General features: G+C 43.4%; 1 protein-coding gene across 9 annotated transcripts in view; it reads left to right on the top strand.

The window, feature by feature from the left end:
• The window catches only part of ADGRG2 (adhesion G protein-coupled receptor G2), a 177,213-nt gene that overhangs the window by 19,433 nt on the left and 137,835 nt on the right, over positions 1 to 19,945 (top strand). For all 9 annotated transcript variants that reach the window (XM_044283993.1, XM_044283992.1, XM_044283990.1 and 6 more), the window contains exons 2-3: positions 12,011 to 12,117; positions 18,343 to 18,939. In XM_044283993.1, the coding sequence (XP_044139928.1) occupies positions 12,012 to 12,117; positions 18,343 to 18,939 (703 nt within the window). In that variant the 5' untranslated portion in view covers position 12,011. The remainder of the gene's footprint in view (positions 1 to 12,010; positions 12,118 to 18,342; positions 18,940 to 19,945) is intronic.

Below are 19,945 nucleotides of genomic sequence, written 5' to 3'. Positions count from 1 at the left end.
TATGTGTGTCAAAGTCAACAATCAAGAGAAGACTTCACCAGAGTGAATACAAAGGGTTCACCACAAGATGTAAACCATTGGTGAGCCTCAAAAACAGGAAGGCCAGATTAGAGTTTGCCAAACGAGATCTAAAAAAGCCTTCACAGTTCAGGAACAACATCCTATGGACAGATGAGACCAAGATCAACTTGTACCAGAGTGATGGGAAGAGAAGAGTATGGAGAAGGAAAGGAACTGCTCATGATCCTAAGCATACCACCTCATCAGTGAAGCATGGTGGTGGTAGTGTCATGGTGTGGGCATGTATGGCTGCCAATGGAACTGGTTCTCTTGTATTTATTGATGATGTGACTGCTGACAAAAGCAGCAGGATGAATTCTAAAGTGTTTTGGGAAATATTATCTGCTTATATTCAGCCAAATGCTTCAGAACTCATTGGACGGCGCTTCACAGTGCAGATGGACAATGACCCAAAGCATACTGCAAAAGCAACCAAAGAGTTTTTTAAGGGAAAGAAGTGGAATGTTATGCAATGGCCAAGTCAATCACCTGACCTGAATCCGATTGCAGCATGCATTTCACTTGCTGAAGACAAAACTGAAGGGAAAATTCCCCAAGAACAAGCAGGAACTGAAGACAGTTGGAGTCGAGGCCTGGCAGAGCATCACCAGGGATGAAACCCAGCGTCTGGTGATGTCTATGTGTTCCAGACTTCAGGCTGTAATTGACTGCAAAGGATTTGCAACCAAGTATTAAAAAGTGAGTTTGATTTATGATTATTATTATGTCCCATTACTTTTGGTTCCTTAACAAGTGGGATGCACATATGCAAACTGTTGTAATTTCTACACCGTTCACCCGATTTGGATGTAAATACCCTCAAATTAAAGCTGGCAGTCTGCAGTTAATACACATCTTGTTTCGTTTCATTTCAAATCCATTGTGGTGGTGTATAGAGCCAAAAATGTTAGAATTGCGTTGATGTCCCAATATTTATGAACCTGGCTGTATGCTTCTCTTCACAGGTCCTGCTGCTGGGGATGGGATTTCAAAAGGAAAAAATACTGGACAACCCCTTTAAAGAACAGTATTTGGAAACTGAATTGGAAATAAGAGCACCTCTAATGCTTATCTTTGAGTCTTAGGCTGGGTTTCCACGCTGCGCTGATAATGGCAGACGATATTGCGGGTAACACTGTGGATGGGCAGGGTTCTGGCCACATTTGGCAGCCACAGTGTGTGAACCCAGCATTACCTGATAAACCTGGTATTGGCTCAAAGAAAAATGTCTAGAATAACGACAAGTTACTTAGACTTGCAAAGGGATGTGACTAATTAGCTACAAAAATACGTCTTGATGTTACACAATACTGCTGATTCATAGTATGTTCCTCTCTAGAAGTACATTACAAGGATTTCCTGATATTTTCCTAGGACGTACCGTATTTAACAGTTCCTCTAAACTATTACTGCCCTGTGAACTACAGAGAGGCCGACCTCCGACTGACCCATCATTTCAGTTCCAAGCACTTTGTTCCCATTTTAGAGAATGTACACAGGGAAATTCCGCACAAATTTCTTCATTTTGAGGGGTTATTCACACAAACATATACTGGATGCATTATCCTTCTGCATTACTTGCATGTGTCACAATTTAGTAAATTTAGTATAGTCACTGAGTTATTCACTAAAATCTATCTGTATAGCGCCACCTGCTGTTTGTTCTTTTCCTTATTTCTCCATCCACTTCACTGAGCTGGTCGAACGTGCTCAGTTTTAGTCTTTCAGTGTCACCAGCCATATCTTCTGTTAGAAGCTGTGGCAGTTCCAGGGAGAAAACTGACCCAAAATAAATTTTGGTAAATTCACTCATCTCTACACCTATTCTTGTTATGTATACCTGCTGTGCTGTCTCCCATTGTTGGCTATTCTACCTATTGACTGTAATATATTTATGCATTGTGCACTCAAATATATCTTATTTGACTATATTCTGACATCTACATCCTATTTTTGCATATGGTAGTACATTCTAGATATGTAATAAAATATTTTAAAAAAAACTGTGCCCTTGCTGCTCACATAATGGAGGGTTCTTCAGGAATGATTAAAAATGTCTTTAAAGGGGTTATCCAATGACTAATGTAAAAAATGAAAATCAGACATCATATAGTACATGACAATCTCTTTCTAACAAAGAACCATCCCTGTACCTCGCATGGGTCCAGAGATCTCCACATTCATTGCTCTGTTAGATTTATATCAAGCTGACAGCTCAAGGGGAGTGTCTTTACTGCTGCAGCTAAGGGGGTATGTCTCAGCCCTACCTTTCACAGCTCAGGAGCCAGTTGAAGGACGAAACTGAGCATGTGCGGCCATCTCAGGGAGCAGGTCAAAGAAATAAGAACAAAGCAAACAGCAGGTGGCGCTACACAGATACATTTTATTAAATAACCCTGGCTAGGCCACATTTTTGATTACATGCAATTACAAAAATATTCAGATCCAGGTGCTGGTTTGAAAACTGTATAATGTTTTTGATGGGACAACCCCTTTAAATGTGAGCAGGATTGGTTGCGACCACTTGCAGAGCTGCCTAGGGGGTGAAGGGATGAGGCCTCACTACACGGCTCTTCCACGCTCTGGCACTTGTATATACTACATATTGCTGAATTTTCCTGTCAGGCTGCTCAGCCATGATGGTATATCGTAGGCAAGATCACATCATTAAGTGTTCTTGCATAGCAAAACCACTTACTGTTATCTCACATATATATTCTTATTATTATAGCCAAATTTACTACCCTAACTCCTCCCACAGTTTTTACACTACATAGACAGTAATATACCGAAACATGTGAATTGTTTCCCATTTGGTGTGCTATTACTTTGTGGAACGTTTCGCCAAATGGTTCACGAAATATCTGCGTTTTTGTGGCAAAATTGGTCCCATAGGAATGAATGGCGGAATGTTCAAAACTAAAGTGGGAGCTGACAAAAGCTAGAGTGTGAACTAAAAAATCAGGACATGATGTCTAAACTGCTACCACTCCCTCATTTTCAAGCCCACCTACACAAATCTTATATCAAAACGTTCAGCTATCCCTGCTGTCCACTGCTAACCCATAGTCCTGAGAGTTTTCACAATATGACCATTTGTTTGTAACTCACCCCTTTGACATTCATTGAAACTCCACTCTAGCCACCTCAGATTTGAAGGGCAATTTCTAAACTGCGACTGTGCCTTCATTTTTAATATTTCAGAGGCATCAAAATGTAGGTCTGGGTCTTGTGATTCTCACAATATAAAGCTCTTCCCTGTAGGATTTATTTGAAGATGGCAACCGCCAGTGAAGTGAGCAAGCTGGAGCAGTTTGTTTTTAACCGCTCTTCTCTGCCCTTGCAGTAGAGTGAGTTGATATAGGAACCCAGGTGTGTGAGCAGCCAGCAGAGTGACAAAAGCTAGAGTGTGAGCTGAAAAATCAAGACATGATTTCTAAACTGCCACCACTCCCTCATTTTCAAGCCCACCTACACAAATCGGCTGCTGATGTTTTTATAAATGTATGTTTCATTGTAACTGTGAAGCACTTTGGGCAACAACATTGCAATTAAATGTGCTATATAAATAAATAAAAAGTTGAAATGCATTTCTCTCTCTATAAATTGGTTAGTGTAATGTTTACTATCTTTACTCACTCCAAACACTCCACACAGTTACTCCTCCCACTCCATAAAGTTACTCTTCCCAGTCCAACCTTTCCACAGTTACTCCAGCCACTCCAAACACACAACAGTTACTCAAGCCACCCCACAGTTACTTCGCCCACTCCAGTTGTAGACTACTTATGGAGGCAAGAACACTTCACACAATTTCCCCAGAAATTGTAGCTTTTCTAGTTCCAATCTATTGTAGAGCAGTGAAGTTTGTAGTGAGGTCTTGCCCCCTCACCCTCCTAGGCAGCTCTGTAAGTGAAGGCAACCAGTCTTCTCATACTCTAGGACAGGTTGCTGGTGGCCATTTGATATAATTTCCAGAGAACCCTGTGAAGGACAGGAGAAATTGTGCAGTTAGCCTACGTTCTGTGAGGTTTCCGTTGTTAATTTTTTTATTTTTTTTTGGCGGGGGTGGGGGGTGTGGACAGAATGTCATAGACTGCTATAGCACTACACTACCCTTTAAAAGCCGACAGAATGAAATCTAATATATGCCAATTGGTGGTATTTGACCGCAGAAAATTCTCCCTTAAACCAGTAGGGTCACAAACAGAACTGTTTCTCTACAGGATAACATAGCAAAAAATGCAGTGTTAACAGAGTCTAAACAGGAGTAGGATATTCTTTCATTTTGTACATTTGTACAGGTGATTCAGTACCGACAGTGAGAAAATGATTTTAGTGTAACTGGCAAAGAACAGTAGAATCCATAATGTCCTGTGCAGAAAACTGAGTCATTATGTCCATAAGTTGTGCAATGAGGAGCTTTAGTTTCTATAGTACTATTGTATGCCAGGCACAAAGGGTGCATTTTGATAAACTAAACACCTTACAAAAGATAAATGGCTTTCTTTTTTTCAGATTAATAATTTGATAATATTCCCTTCGCTTTTAAATCATTCACGTTCTTTCCTGAAGATGAATATGCAGTTACTGAATCTTAAATCATGTTTAGACCCTTTACTCAGATAGACTGCACTTATACATCCTGATTGCGCTATGTCCTGGTGATGTTGGAGGCACAGAAGCTGTGATTCCAAGAGTACAGCCTGTGATTGACAGCTGGCTCCCGCTGTAACACCCGGGATCACAGAAGTCTCTGATCCTGGCTGTTTTTTTGAACCCTTCAGGAGCTATGTTAAAGAGGATCTTTCATGGATCCGAACATTGTAAGATAACTATCTGGACACGTAGAGCGGCGCCCAGGGAACTCACTGCACTTACTATTATCCCTAGGCGCTGCCCTGTTCGCCCGCTGTGGCCTCATTACCTTCTCCCGCGCTGTATGGTAATTGCTGTAATGGTTCACCAGGGAGGAGTCTGCCCTGTTTCTCCCTGGGCGTTCCTTCTCCCTGGCTGTAGTGCTGTCCAATCGCAGCAGCAGAGCTCACAACCAGGGATAAAAAAAACTTCCAGGCTGTGAGCTCTATGCTGCTGAGTGGACAGCGCTACAGCCAGGGAGAAGGAACGCCCAGGGTGAAACAGGGCAGACTCCTCCCTGGTGAACCATTACAGCAATTACCATACAGCGCGGGAGAAGGTAATGGGGCCACAGCCGGTGAGCGGAGCGGCGCCCAGGGATAATAGTAAGTGCAGGGAGATCCCTGGGCGCCGCTCTACATGTCCAAATAGTTATCTTACAATGTTCGGACTCATGAAAGATCCTCTTTAAATACAGCCATCTCAGGAGTTTTCCAGAGGAAAGCGACTCTGTCCGCCCACCAGAACATGGCCAGGCAATTGGGGGTTACCATAGCCACCTGGGGGCCTGAGGAAGTCTGCCATAAGTATGAGCTTATTAAATCATGCCAGGGGGCAATGATGTTTTAAAAAACTATCCTTCCTCCAAAAGATAAGAATGTATTTTTTTATTAAAAAATAGTTTATTGCTTAAAAGTAATCCCCAATAAAAAAATAATAATGCCCTGCTGTATAAAGGGAACATCCTGTTTACACTGCAAGGTGCATGGCATAAGATTGCTGTTTTTTTCTATACCACCACTCCAAAATTTATAAAAGTTAAAGTGGTATTCCTTTTTCCATAACTATCTGATCTCCATGGACCACTCACTTATCCATTGACTTTAATGTGTGTATACACACATCAGTGGTTTTCCATGGCCTGTGAGTCTGTGGTGACACCACGGATGCATCCATCATTTTTTACAGATCCCTCACACACAATAAAGTCTATGGGTCAGTGAAAACCACGGACTCAAGACAATGCAATCCATGTTTGGTCCATGGTTTTCATGGATCGTTGCTAGGATATGGTCTGGAAAATAAAGGGGCTGTGACAAATTTTGAAGTTATTCCCTATCCACAGGGTAAGGAATTGGTGGGGGTCTGACTGCTGGAACACCCATCGTTCCTGAGAACAGGGGTCTCGTTCCCCAGATCTGATGGAGCAGCAGGTTAAGTATGCTCCCTGCTGCTCCATTCATTCTCGATGAGACCACCAGAGATAGCTGAGTACAGTTCTCAGCTATTTCCATTGGTCCCACAGTGTCCTCCCTTACAAGAATGTTGTCCCTTAGTGTTAGTAAAATCAAAATGTAATACTCACCTAGCCCCATTCCCATGATGAATGGAGAACATCATGCTGTCCCCAGCAACAGGCTCAATGTGGTAAAGTCATCGTGCCTGTTGAGCACAAGCGTGCACAGGCTGCTTTCCCGGCCTGTGCACTCTCTAGTCTCCTGCCCAGCACAGCAGGCGCGATGGCATCACTGCATTGCAGCAGCTGCTGGGGAGAGTCCAGGCTGGGGAATGGTAGGGCAGGTAGCTGACCGCCCTCTGCTTCACCATTGCATTCGTCTGATGGCGTAGATACAATTTAAATCAGGACATACCTCAGCCCTCCGTTTACCACAGGACAAGCTGCCGAAATCCGGGACTGTCGGATGCGGGGGAGTTGCAAAGTATGATGGTTCCTGTAAAAACTGCAACTTATTCTGCAACCAGCCATCTCACAGCTACAATGATAGGAAGAAAAGTGAATCAAGGAACTTTGAATAATGTGTTAGGCTACTTTCACACTGGCGTCAGCAGGGCACCCATTCACTATAATGGGGGTGGGCCGGAGGTCTGGCTGCAGCAGGGCAAACATGTCGAGAGGCGGCCGGATAAAAACTACAACATGCTGCGTTTTTTGTCCGTCCGCCTCTCAGCTTGTTTGCCGTGCTGCAGCTGGACCCCCATTGTTGTGATTGGGGCCGGAGTGGACTTCCAGCCGGTGGGCTAGCGTTAGCACAGATCGGCAAGCTGTTCCCCCGCAGGAACAGCCTCCTGGACCCTGCTGCCCCCAGTGTAAAAGTAGCCTTATACAAATAATATATTCCATGCCATTTTACCATGACGTAGATGTAGCATTGGACATTTTACACAAGGACATATGTACTGTGTCTCATGTCTCAGTTATGATATACCGTACAATATGGCTGTCTCTACAAGGATTGGAATGAATACATCGTAGAGCTTCCTCCGACATTATGTCTTTGGGATGCAAACCTGTGTTCAATTTTAAACACCATTGCCATAAGGCGGCATTTCATATTTTTGCCTACTTTCCTGTCGGATGTCTCCCTCCCCCACTTCGCTTTTTGATTAGGCTGTGATTGTACACAGGAAAATAAGGTCATTTTGTCAACAGCTAACTGTTGGCTTGTTTACATGACACTGTGTGTGCTTCATTGTGCGTGTCTGCAGTGTGCCAACGATAAAGCCCGCTGCCCATCCCTTACCTCATCTAATTGTGTCCTGTGTACAACAATGCATTCATATGCATCCTGTTACACAGACCAATCATCAGATGAGTGTTTGAAATGCTTGTTCATCGGGTCTAAAACACCGGTCTTAATAACTGTGCCCCATAATATTTACCTTAAATATAGTAAAAGTTCTAATAGACAAGTGGAATACCTACCCAGACTAAACATCTATGCAAATCTCTCTGAGTGCACCTACATTTTGGAGTAAATCCCACCAATCCGTGCCCCGATTTGGCACAGGTAGATTTAGAGAAATTTGCACCTAGCCGAAAAATGGGGCATGACAGTGGTGCGGCCCAAAATGTGACGTTTTGCACCACTATTCTGGGGTAAAACTCTCTCTTTATCATCCAGCCTGAGCCATCGTGACAAATGTCTAAGCTGACGTCTCTAGGAGTAGAAAATCTGCCCCAATATCTTGAAACCATTTTGACTGCGCTGAGTTGTATATTGCATAGGTTAATAACAGGGTTACCGTAGCCGGCCATTATGCTTTATAACAGTAATTAAGCAGTTCTTAGAAGAATGATATAATAAGCCTTTCACTTGCTTTTTGCAATGCATACCGAGGAGACTGTGCCCCATTCTCTGCTAGGATCCTGTGCTCCATGTGAACCTGAGCAGTTCAGATTCTTTCCATGAAGAACAAAACCCCTGTTATAGACTGTCATTGTTCAGGATTACTGAGGAGTAGCACCTGATGATGACACCAGTCGTGGGAGTCTTTCAAAATCTGCACTCTAGATGCTCCGACTAAGCTTGTCTCTTCTTATTAATCGGCTCCCTCAGCGCTCATTTGTGTTGCTCTTATTACACAGTGCTGGATACACCCAATAGACAATAATGGGCATTAAAAGAGGTCAAGGACGTGCCCAAAATAATTGTATGCTCTCAAAGGCTTGCACAGATCGATATTGAATACATGGATAACAGCTTGTTTGTCATAGGGTTAATTATACTCGTACGTGATATCATTGTTTGCAGATTGCATAATTCAGTAGTACACGGAAATACATGACATTCCTTTGTAATCCTGGGCATCTTTTCTGGTTGCTCTCTTTTGTTCCTTTATTATTACTACTGGACATTTATGAATAAATTCAAAACCAAAACACAGCAAAATTCACTTTTGAATATTTGCAATAGAAACGCAACAAAATCCACTACATGTGACCTACAAACCAACGCGCTCAGCTATTTCCGGAACTTCCATAGAAGTGAATGGAGAGAGCACAAGCACGGCCACCTTTCTATTCATCTCTATCAGGTTCTGGAAATAGCCAAGCCAGCGCACAGGTATTTTCAGCACTCCCATAGAAGTGAATGGAGGGTGGCCGATGTTCACTTTGCTGGCCTGTTCTAGAGATAGGTGGGGCCTACACCTATCTGACGTTGGTGGTGTCTCCTATCGATATGCCTCCAATGTGTGAGATGGGCCATCTCCTTTAACTTTTTCAGTTAGATCATTTATTCCAACCAGATAGGGAATGGTGGTGGGTGAGCAAATTAGAGCGTCACACATCACACAGATAAGTGCAGTACTCTTCTGTGGGTGTCTTTAATAAGGTTAATCAATAGAACGATAGAGCAGCCATATCCCAATTCTACACTGACTATTATCATGAGTATTGCCTTGCAGATAATATCTTCCCCTCACAGCTGCAGTAAACTGTAAACACCCCCTGAAAAAGAAAACACCCCGAGCTGCCAGCAGAATCGACACACTCCCTGATAAAGGACACACCCCTGAAAAAGAAACCCCCCGAGCTGTCAGCAGAATAGACACGCTCCCTGAGAAAGGACACAACCCCTGAAAAAGAAAACACCCCGAGCTGCCAGCAGAATCGACACACTCCCTGATAAAGGACACACCCCTGAAAAAGAAACCCCCGAGCTGTCAGCAGAATAGACACGCTCCCTGAGAAAGGACACAACCCCTGAAAAAGAACCCCCCCCCGAGCTGCCAGCAGAATAGACACGTTCCCTGAGAAAGGACACACCCCCTGAAAAAGAAAACACCCGAGCTGCCAGCAGAATAGACACGCTCCCTGAGAAAGGACACCCCCCCTGAAAAAGAAAACCCTCCAAGCTGCCAGCAGAATAGACACGCTCCCTGAGAAAGGACACACCCCCTGAAAAAGAAAACACCCGAGCTGCCAGCAGAATAGACACGCTCCCTGAGAAAGGACACCCCCCCTGAAAAAGAAAACCCTCCAAGCTGCCAGCAGAATAGACACGCTCCCTGAGAAAGGACACACCCCCTGAAAAAGAAAAAAAACACAGCTGCCAGCAGAATAGACACGCTCCCTGAGAAAGGACACACCCCCTGAAAAAGAAAACACCCCGAGCTGCCAGCAGAATCGACACACTCCCTGGGAAAGGAAACCCGCCCTCGGAAAAAGAAAACACCCTGAGCTGCCAGCAGAATAGACACACTCCCTGATAAAGGACACACCCCCTGAAAAAAAAAAACTCGAACTACCAGCAGAATAGACCCGCTCCCTCAGAAAGGACACAACCCCTGAAAAAGAACCCCCCCCCCCCCCCGAGCTGCCAGCAGAATAGACACGCTCCCTGAGAAAGGACACTCCCCCTGAAAAAGAACCCCCCCCCCCGGGCTGCCAGCAGAATAGACACGCTCCCTGAGAAAGGACACACCCCCTGAAAAAGAAAACACCCGAGCTGCCAGCAGAATAGACACGCTCCCTGAGAAAGGAAACACCCCCTGAAAAAGAACCCCCCCACCTGCCAGCAGAATAGACACACTCCCTGAGAAAGGACACAACCCCTGAAAAAGAAACCCCCCGAGCTGCCTGCAGAATAGACATGCTCCATGAGAAAGGACACACCCCCTGAGCTGCCAGCAGAATAGACACGCTCCCTGAGAAAGGACACACCCCCTGAAAAAGAAAACACCCGAGCTGCCAGCAGAATAGACACGCTCCCTGAGAAAGGAAACACCCCCTGAAAAAGAACCCCCCCAGCTGCCAGCGGAATAGACACACTCCCTGAGAAAGGACACAACCCCTGAAAAAGAAACCCCCCGAGCTGCCAGCAGAATAGACATGCTCCCTGAGAAAGGACACAACCCCTGAAAAAGAACCCCCCCCCCCAGGCTGCCAGCATAATAGACACGCTCCCTGAGAAAGGACACACCCCCTGAAAAAGAAAACACCCGAGCTGCCAGCAGAATAGATACGCTCCCTGAGAAAGTAAACACCCCCTGAAAAATAAAACACCCGAGCTGCCAGCAGAATAGACACGCTCCCTGAGAAAGGAAACACCCCCTGAAAAAGAACCCCCCCAGCTGCCAGCAGAATAGACACACTCCCTGAGAAAGGACACAACCCTGAAAAAGAAACCCCCCGAGCTGCCAGCAGAATAGACATGCTCCCTGAGAAAGGACACAACCCCTGAAAAAGAAAACACCCGAGCTGCCAGCAGAATAGACACGCTCCCTGAGAAAGGAAACACCCCCGGAAAAAGAAAACACCCGAGCTGCCAGCAGAATAGACACGCTCCCTGAGAAAGGACACAACCCCTGAAACCCCCCCCCCCCCCCCGAGCTGCCAGCAGAATAGACATGCTCCATGAGAAAGGACACACCCCCCGAGCTGCCAGCAGAATAGACACGCTCCATGAGAAAGGACACACACCCTGAAAAAGAAAAAACCCACAGCTGCCAGCAGAATACACAAGCTCCATGAGAAAGGACACAACCCCTGAAAAATAACCCCCCCCCCCCCCCGAGCTGCCAGCAGAATAGACATGCTCCTGAGAAAAGACACAACCCTTGAAAAAGAAACCCCTCTGAGCTGCCAGCAGAATAGACACGCTCCCTGAGAAAGGACACACCCCCTGAGCAGCTAACGTGAAATAAATCTAGCAAAGCAATTGGAGCAACGAATGGGGAGATCTCTAGATCCATGTGAGGTACGGGGGTTGGTTTTAGGTTTGTTAGAAAGGGATTATGTATCATATGATGTCAGATTTTTTTTTCATTAATCATGAGAAAACCACTTTAAGTGCATCCTTCGTGCACTCTGTGTGCCTAGAATGAGATCTACACCAGATCATAAGTGGCGCATTTTTCAGTGAATAGCGATAAATCTGCCAGTGGCAACGTCCTCACCAACACCACACTTCTACCTTTTCAGAAAGTGGCGAGGTCTGCACAAATTGCATTTTTTGCACAAAATGCTTTGAAAAGTAGCAAACTCAAGGTAAGCTGCTCTTTTACACAAGAAAACTGACGTAGAGTCTGTCTACTCCTAATGCCGCCTATGGATTTATTGCCATTATTTTGAAGCTAACAGATATGTAGAACTATAACAACCCTCGAAATTCATTTATTTTTCAATTCTAGAGTTTTATTGAACGCTTAATATGCCCATGTGAGGAAGCAAAACTATGCCCAGAATGTTATCTTTCCTCCTCAGCCAGATGTTCCGAATACTCTGTGAAATATATCTCCCGTGATTGGCAGTATTGGTGATGTCCAGTGTCTGTTTTGTGTTATACAGGATGTTGCTCCGTGGTTTCCTAAGTGCAATAACTGGCAAAGCAAGGCATCGCCCTGTGAAATTAAAGAATATCCAGCCGATATGTATACTGATGTGCCTTCTGACAGGTAAGAAATGCAGGCTCCCAGTTAGTTAGTTTTTTTGTCATTTTATAAGCCACTTCCCACTACAAGCAAATACAGCGTGAAAGGACAGTCAAGAGGACCCGTCACTCCATTCATGATACCCTAACCACTGGCAGCATGAAACAGAGACAGGGTCCTTCTTTCCAAAGAACATAGAAAATACTGTCCCAGTAGAGGTCTCTACTGGGTCAGCGCCTGTCCTTCTATAGGGAGAAACCTGTCAATCAAGCTGGGTGGGGAGAAGCCAGAGGGGGACCACCCAGCGAAAACGCTCTTCCCATCATGCCTGACTCTTTTTAATGCTGTTCTCTTTGTAGAGAGGGAACCTGTCAATATGTCATGGGAAGAGCAGCATGAATCTACTGACGGGTTCCCTTTAACCATTCTCAGAATAACAGGAAAAATATCGGGTAATAGGACCCACCTCACATCTCGAATAATGTTGGGAAACGATTTTTATGTACATGCCTTAATAAATCTGTGTCTAGAAGGCACCAATATCGTTCTTTTTGTATACACCCACATAAAGAATGCGCAGCGCTGGACTCTGGAGGGAAGTCTAGAGGAGTTTAGGTGCGGCACTCCACTTAGTATCTTCTTGAACTCTGTCCAATCTTTCAATTAATCTTTTACCAGAGTCTAAGTTCCACCAGCAGCAGCCCAAGGGTCGGGTATACATAATACATTTGTGGCTATGCTTACGTCACAACTCACGTTGGAAAAATGTCCGTGACCACAGATAGTTCTTTAGCTTAAAGGAAACCTGTCATCACTTTCTAAGCTTATTTATCCACTCACTTTTCTAAAAAATACTTTTTAATACATTAATAATGATATTAAAATCAATTCTGAACGAACTATCAGTTCAGAGAAAAACCTAAAATAAATGTTCTCGCCATATATGTAAATGAGCCTTAGATGAGTCCTGTCTCCTCCATGCTTCAGAGAGGAGTCCCAGCGCATCCTCCGAATCTCCTCCTTGCTCCCCGACGCCATAAAGCTAGAGTGCTGTATTCTCGCAATGCGTGAGCTAGCGCATGCGCGGTTTGTTCCCTGAGGCTGATGCCAGCACAGGGAAGGAACACTATGCCGACACTGTGCATGCTCTAGCTCGCGTATATATATATATATAAAAAATCTTTTTTTGACACAATAAAAGCACACAGAGCTATGGGGAATGGATATTGCGGATGTGCTAGCAGCGATCTAGCAATCCATGTCCTCAGCTCTATTCCCAAAATCCCGATGACAGGGTCCCTTTAAGCAGACCAGCTTCAGGAAATGATCTTTTCGCTTAACCTGTCACCTACCTACACCTATTTGCGTCTACAAGCGGGCGTGTACAGTTATTTCTGTAAAGGAGGAATGACAGTAACATGATGACAATAGAAGATATATTTCAACATTTGTGACTAAGAAAGGAATGTGGCTGCTTTTAGGGTAAAGCTTGTTTTGGGTGGGGAGACAGCGCATGCACGACATGACTTCTCCTGATCACGCAGAGGCTGCACCTGTATGCCACAACTGGGTTTTGAATGCTTGATCTTTATGTAACAGAAGGTTTCAGGAGATATCTCCTACCCGTTAAGCTACGTTTTGTCACTTGAAGTGATGTAGATTATAAAAGGAGTGAAAAGCTTGACGTATTAACTTTCTTCAGGCTGGATCTAAACCTTGCCCACCTTCCTACCATAAGCTCTGATATCATATAGATGAGCGGTGTCTGGTTGGTGGGGATCTGGCACAGTGAGTCCCTCACTGAGGAATTGTCAAGCATATAAATAGTATATTTTTTGGTAGTATCAAATATAGTGTATCTACAGTAGCATGTCCATAACCAGCGCCATGCTCTTGCTCGAAACAGGACGTAGATGCTATGGTTTTTACCCAGTGGAATAATTGCAATGTATCTGCGAATCCACACCAAATGCTGCAGATTTTTAGGGGAGGTCACACCCTATATATTTTTCGGGTTTTCAAATGGTGAAATCTGCTGTGAAAACCTGCAACATAAATTGACATGTTGCAAATTTAAAATCTGCACCTCAAGTAATATGCAGATTCCGTTCTGGAAATTTTTTGCAGTATGTGGATGATATTTTAAAAAACTCTTATCCGTTCGGCTGCCAGGGTAAAATGCTGCTGATTTTGTGCAGGCAGCTCTGCTGAAGAAAAGCTGCAGCATGTCTGTCCCATGTGGATGTACCATAAAAGAGCATTTGTGAGTCCATGAGCCTTAGATACTGGGGTTGGGACATTAATTATCCCCTGTATACCAGAAAACTGGCACCAAAAAAGTCCCAATGTTTGGAGCACAAAATTTAGTGACTTTTTGGGGGTTTGGAGCCCCAAAGTGGAGCTGGGAGCAGGCAGTGCACGGCTGGCATAGCCCGTCTCATCTGTTATTATCTACGCCAGAAAACTGGTATAAGCTATACTAGAAATCTACACCAGCTCCTTTGCTGGTGTAGAGTTCCGTTTTGGCGCATGGAGCTGCACAGATGTCCCACAATTATTAAAGGGGTTGTGCAGAGACAGCCGCACAGTAATTGGAAGCTATAATATTCTTTAAAAAATTTTATGCGTGGACTTAATCCAAGTAATGACAAATTCTAATTAAACAGAAAAATGACAGTTTTTTGTAAATATATTCCAATGTAATAGTTTTGTCATACATTATAATATAGAGCGTTTTATACAGAACTTGTACATCGGATATCTACAATACCTTAAGGCCTCTTTCACATGAGCTTATCCGGATAAGGTCCGGATGCGTTGCGGCAAACCCGCGCGAGTAGGTACCCAATTGCAGTCAGTTTTGACTGCGATTGCGTTCCGTTGTTCAGTTTTTATCTCACGGGTGAAATGTGTTTTGCACGTGCATGATAAAAAACCTGAATGTGGTACCCAGACCCGAACTACTTCACAGAAGTTCAGGTTTGGGTTCAAGGTTGTTTAGATTGTATTATTTCCCCTTATAACATGGTTATAAGGGAAAATAATCGCATTCTGAATACAGAATGCATAGTACAATAGGGCTGGAGGGGTTAAAAAAAATTAAAAATAATTTAACTCACCTTAATCCACTTGTTCGCGCAGCCGGCATCTCTTCTGTCTTCTTCTGTGAGGAAAAGGACCTTTGATGACGTCACTGCGCTCATCACATGGTCATGGATCATGTGACGGACCACGTGACGAGCGTAGGAACGTCATCAAAGGTCCTATTCCTCAAAGAAGACAGAAGAGAAGTCGGGCTGCGCAAACAAGTGGATTAAGGTGAGTTAAATGATTTTTAATTTTTTTTAACCCCTCCAGCCCTATTGTACTATGCATTCTGTATTCAGAATGCTATTATTTTCCCTTATAACCATGTTATAAGGGAAAATAATAAAGATCGGGTCCCCATCCAAATTGTCTCCTAGCAACTGTGCGTGAAAATCGCACCGCATCCGCACTTGCTTGTGGATGCTTGCGATTTTCATGCAGCCCCATTCACTTTTATGGGGCCTGCGTTGCGTGAAAAACGCAGAATATAGAATATGCTGCGATTTTCACGTAACGTGAAAATCACCGCTCATGTGCACAGCCCCATAGAAATTAATGGGTCCGGATTCAGTGCGGGTGCAATGCGTTCACCTCACGCATTGCACCCGCGCGGAAATCTCGCCCGTGTGAAAGAGGCCTAATGCTGCGAACAGACTGAAGGAAGCCCTCCTAAATTATCAGAATTAAAATAGATACATACTTACCCCCCTCCTCTCTTTAAATTGTAGAATCTCAGGGGGGCATTTACTAAAACCGGCATATTACACACAGGTCTAAATCCTTCCCCTACTCATATCACAGGTTTACATCTCTTAAAGGGGTTGTACAGTGCTAGGATATTGATCACCTATCCTCGGGAGAGGTCATCAATATCAGATTGACGGGGGTCGGACTCCCAGCACCCCTGCTGATTAGCTGGTTGAAGAGGTAGCAGTGGTCGTGTAATCGTGTGATTAGGACAGATATAATATGCCGATTTTAGTAAATGTCCCCCTGAGATTCTACAATTTAAAGAGATGAGGGGGTAAGTATGTACCTTTTTTTAATTCTGATAATTTAGGAGGGCTGAAAAAGAACAGCGCTTCCTTCAGTCTGCTCACTAAAGGGTGAGGTATTGTACTATATGAAATGTTCTGTATTATAATGTATAACAAACCTACATCTGGTAGGGCTCATGCACACGAATGTATTTTCTTTCTGTGTCCGTTTTTTTTTTTGGGACCGTATGCGGAACCATTAATTTTAATAGGTCTACAAAAAAAACGTTACTCCATGTGTATTCCGTTTCCAGATGTCCGTATGTTCTGTTCCGCAAAATATGGAATGCACATGAATGCGGATCCGTGTTTTGTGGATCGCAAAATACATACAGTCGTGTGCATGAGCACATTGGAAAATATTTCTTTATACAAATTCAGATGCTTGGTTTGGGTATATTTTTCTAAATATATTTATAAAAACCTGACATTTTTCTGTTTAATTAGAATTTGTCATCACTTGGAGTAAGTCCAAGCATCACATTTTTTAAAGGAAATTATAGTTTTCAATTACTGTGTGGCTTTTGGATCCAGCTATGGCAAATTAAAATAAATGCACTGGCCTACAATTTCCATTCCCAGAACTGTGAAGGGGTATAAATGAATGATTCTTTGACCTAAAGTTTTTGAAGAGGTTTCTATGGGGCTCTGTAAAAAAGTAGCCTTCAGTTGGCTTTTACGGTTAGGGCTTATGCACACGGCTGTAGCCGTTTTTGCGGCCTGCAAGTTACACTGGCTATGTGAGTGTCCTGCCCTCTATAGAACTCTCATACGGATGCAGACAGCACACAGCCCCATTGAAGTGAATGCCTCCACATTCGGATCAGAAGGCAGATTGGATGCAGACAAAAAACACGTTCATGCGCATGAGTGCCAAGAGTAATGTAGATGGCTGCCATAGTACAACTTTTTTAAATGTTTAATTGCATAAACTGCTATGTGATAAATCAAGTGGTCACCAGAGCTGAGGTTCTGCAGTAGCAAAGGACTGATATCCCTCCAGCATTTGTATAATCACTGGACAATGTGGCCCAGTAGTTAGTCCTTTGACTAATGTAAAACTAGGAGAAAATGTAGCATTACTCTTATGTTGTAGTTTGCATGCAAATCTAACCACTCGTCAGACAATGGGGTTCCTTTGGCCACTCACAAAACATTAAAAGGGTTGTCTCATCAAAGCATATAGACATCATAGAGGGGGGTTCCCAGTTTGGACCCTGTCCATGAGCTAGGACTAAAAGCTGCTCTGTACAAGTGGTTCTATTACCAGCGGACTCCAGCCATATTACTACCAAGGCCATTTGTCTGGTTGGCCACCATGTAATAGGGCTTTTTCTGGCAAGGTCAGCTGTTTGCCAGAGATGCTTCCCTTTGTGGGTCTGCCCAGGAGGTAGGTTTGCCAAAAAACAAACAAAAGTAATCATGAATATCTTTATCTCAAATGTACCACCTTAAAAGGGGGTCCTCTAGGAATGTGTATTATTTAAAGGGAATGTGTCAATTAAAACCAGATAGCAACACATCTCCTTTTTTCCTATCTGCTTTTATTTTCTGATTGTAGATTTTTTTAAATTCTATTTCTTGAACATGATTATAGGGGCGGCCATCTTGCCTGAGCTGGTCCTAACAGCATTGAGAGAGCATTTAGGGACAGCAGCCACATAGGCAATAGACAAAATGGACAGGAGGGGACCTCATTAACTTCTGTTGGGAGAGTTTTGTAGGCATGCTCTGTGACTGTGGTCAGGAGAGAGTACATAAGCACTGACAATTACGTATTGTCACTGGAGGATACTGTGTTATCTACACAGAGGTGATATCTGTCATTCTAGTCCTGTGTGTACCTAAGCAGATAACTGCAGTAAAGTGATCTGTGCAGACCAAGAAGTGCTGCCTATTATTAGGCTTAGTGGCCAGTGCAAAAACTGCAGGATTTTAAGTTTTTTTTGTTTAAATATATATAGTGACATGGAAATGAAAAATATCATCACTAATTCTTTAAAAATATGTTAAACATAAAAATGTGATTTAAACAATAGGTCATTTTCTGATGACACATTCTCTTTAATCTAGCTTTGGCTCAGAAGTACTTGGTCCTTACTTTCTCACGTATTTTCTTTTTTAGCTCATGCTGCTAAATTTGATTTCAAAGCTGTGTTTAGTGCGCCATGCGTGGACATTATGACTTTAAGTACACCTGTCCCTGAGATGACAGAATTTACCGTGTGCACCTACATACAGCTGGATTCTTCTGATCCCTGGACTGCTTTCACCTACCAGCTACCTACTTCTCCCACCAATTCCTATGAATTTGGTCTTCTTGGTGACAGCAGCAGCATGAAAATATGGATGTTCGGCACTGAGATAACTGTGTTTGAGAGACTAAAAGCACATACTTGGTACGAGGTCTGCATTATGTGGGATGGCAGCAATGACTCCATGGGATTTTATCTGGATGGTACATTAAAAGAAAGCCGCAAACTGGAGAACAGCACCAAACTAGACGGAGGTGGCAGTGTGGTCCTCGGCTGCTCGCACTTTAAAGACATAAATGCCTCAGCATCTGTTGGGTTAGTCGGTAATATCTACATGTTCCGGATGTGGGACAGAGCACAAACGTCCCTTTTTCAGAAATGCGTTGATGGGAAAGTTATAAAGTGGAGAAAGGAAGACTGGATCTACATCTCAACGGTAGTACAGACAGATTCCTCCCTGCACTGCGGTAAGTCCTGTCACTACTGCTTTTCATTTATTTTTGTCTAGGATAACATCCCAAGATTACATAATTATTAAAGATTTCACTTAACGTAAGGCTGTGGTTTGGTGCAAAGTAACGGTTCATAGATATATACTGAATGCCCTCTCTTCACCAGCAGGAATAATTGAACAGTAAACTTGCAGTCTGCCAGGGCATTTCACAATTTCCAAGGCTTTCTTGCATGCTATAATACAATTGCAAAACTACAACTCCCAGCATGCCCGAACAGCCTACAGGTATCAGGCTACAGCAGGGCATTGTGGGAGTTGTAGTTTTACAACAGCTGGAGGGCTGCAGTTTGAGGATGCCTGCTGTACAGCATGTGTTGGGGCACTGCTTCCACATGTCGTAGCATGCCAACAGGCATCATAATTGCATTTGCCAGTGACAGATTGCAGGCTGCTGTACCACAGAGTTACTTTAACCCCTTCCTGATGTAGCGATTTATTTATTTTTGTTCATTTTCTTTTTTTTTCATTTTTTTTTTTTTTTACTCCCCTCCTTCCAGGAGCCATAACTTTGTTATGTTTCCGTTCACATAGACGTATGAGCTCTTGTTTTTTACAGACAAGTTGTACTTTGTAATATTGCATATGAAGCTAGACGCTAGGAAAACAAATTCTGGTGTGGAATTGGAAAAAAAATGCAATTCCACCAGTTTTATGGGTTTTGTTTTTACTGCATTCCCTATGCGGTGTTTGACAACTTCATGTTAATTCTGCGGGTTAGTATGATTATAGCAATAACCACATTTTTGTAGTTATTCTTCTGTCTTAATTCTTTTATAAAAATATTAGAAATAATAAAATGTATCTTTGCATCGCCATTTTCAGATGTCTACTGCACTGTGCAAGAGCTGATTTATTGAGAGGTGATCTGTATTTCTCATTGCTACAGAATTTTGTGGATTGTATGACTTTTTGAGCATTTTTTTAAATTACATTTTTTGGGGAGGTAAAGCAACAAAAAA

The sequence above is a fragment of the Bufo gargarizans genome, chromosome 3, assembly GCF_014858855.1.
Source record: "Bufo gargarizans isolate SCDJY-AF-19 chromosome 3, ASM1485885v1, whole genome shotgun sequence".
Taxonomy (NCBI): Eukaryota; Metazoa; Chordata; class Amphibia; order Anura; family Bufonidae; genus Bufo; species Bufo gargarizans.
Note: the sequence above shows the minus strand (reverse complement) of the source record. Positions and strands in the feature narration are given on the sequence as shown.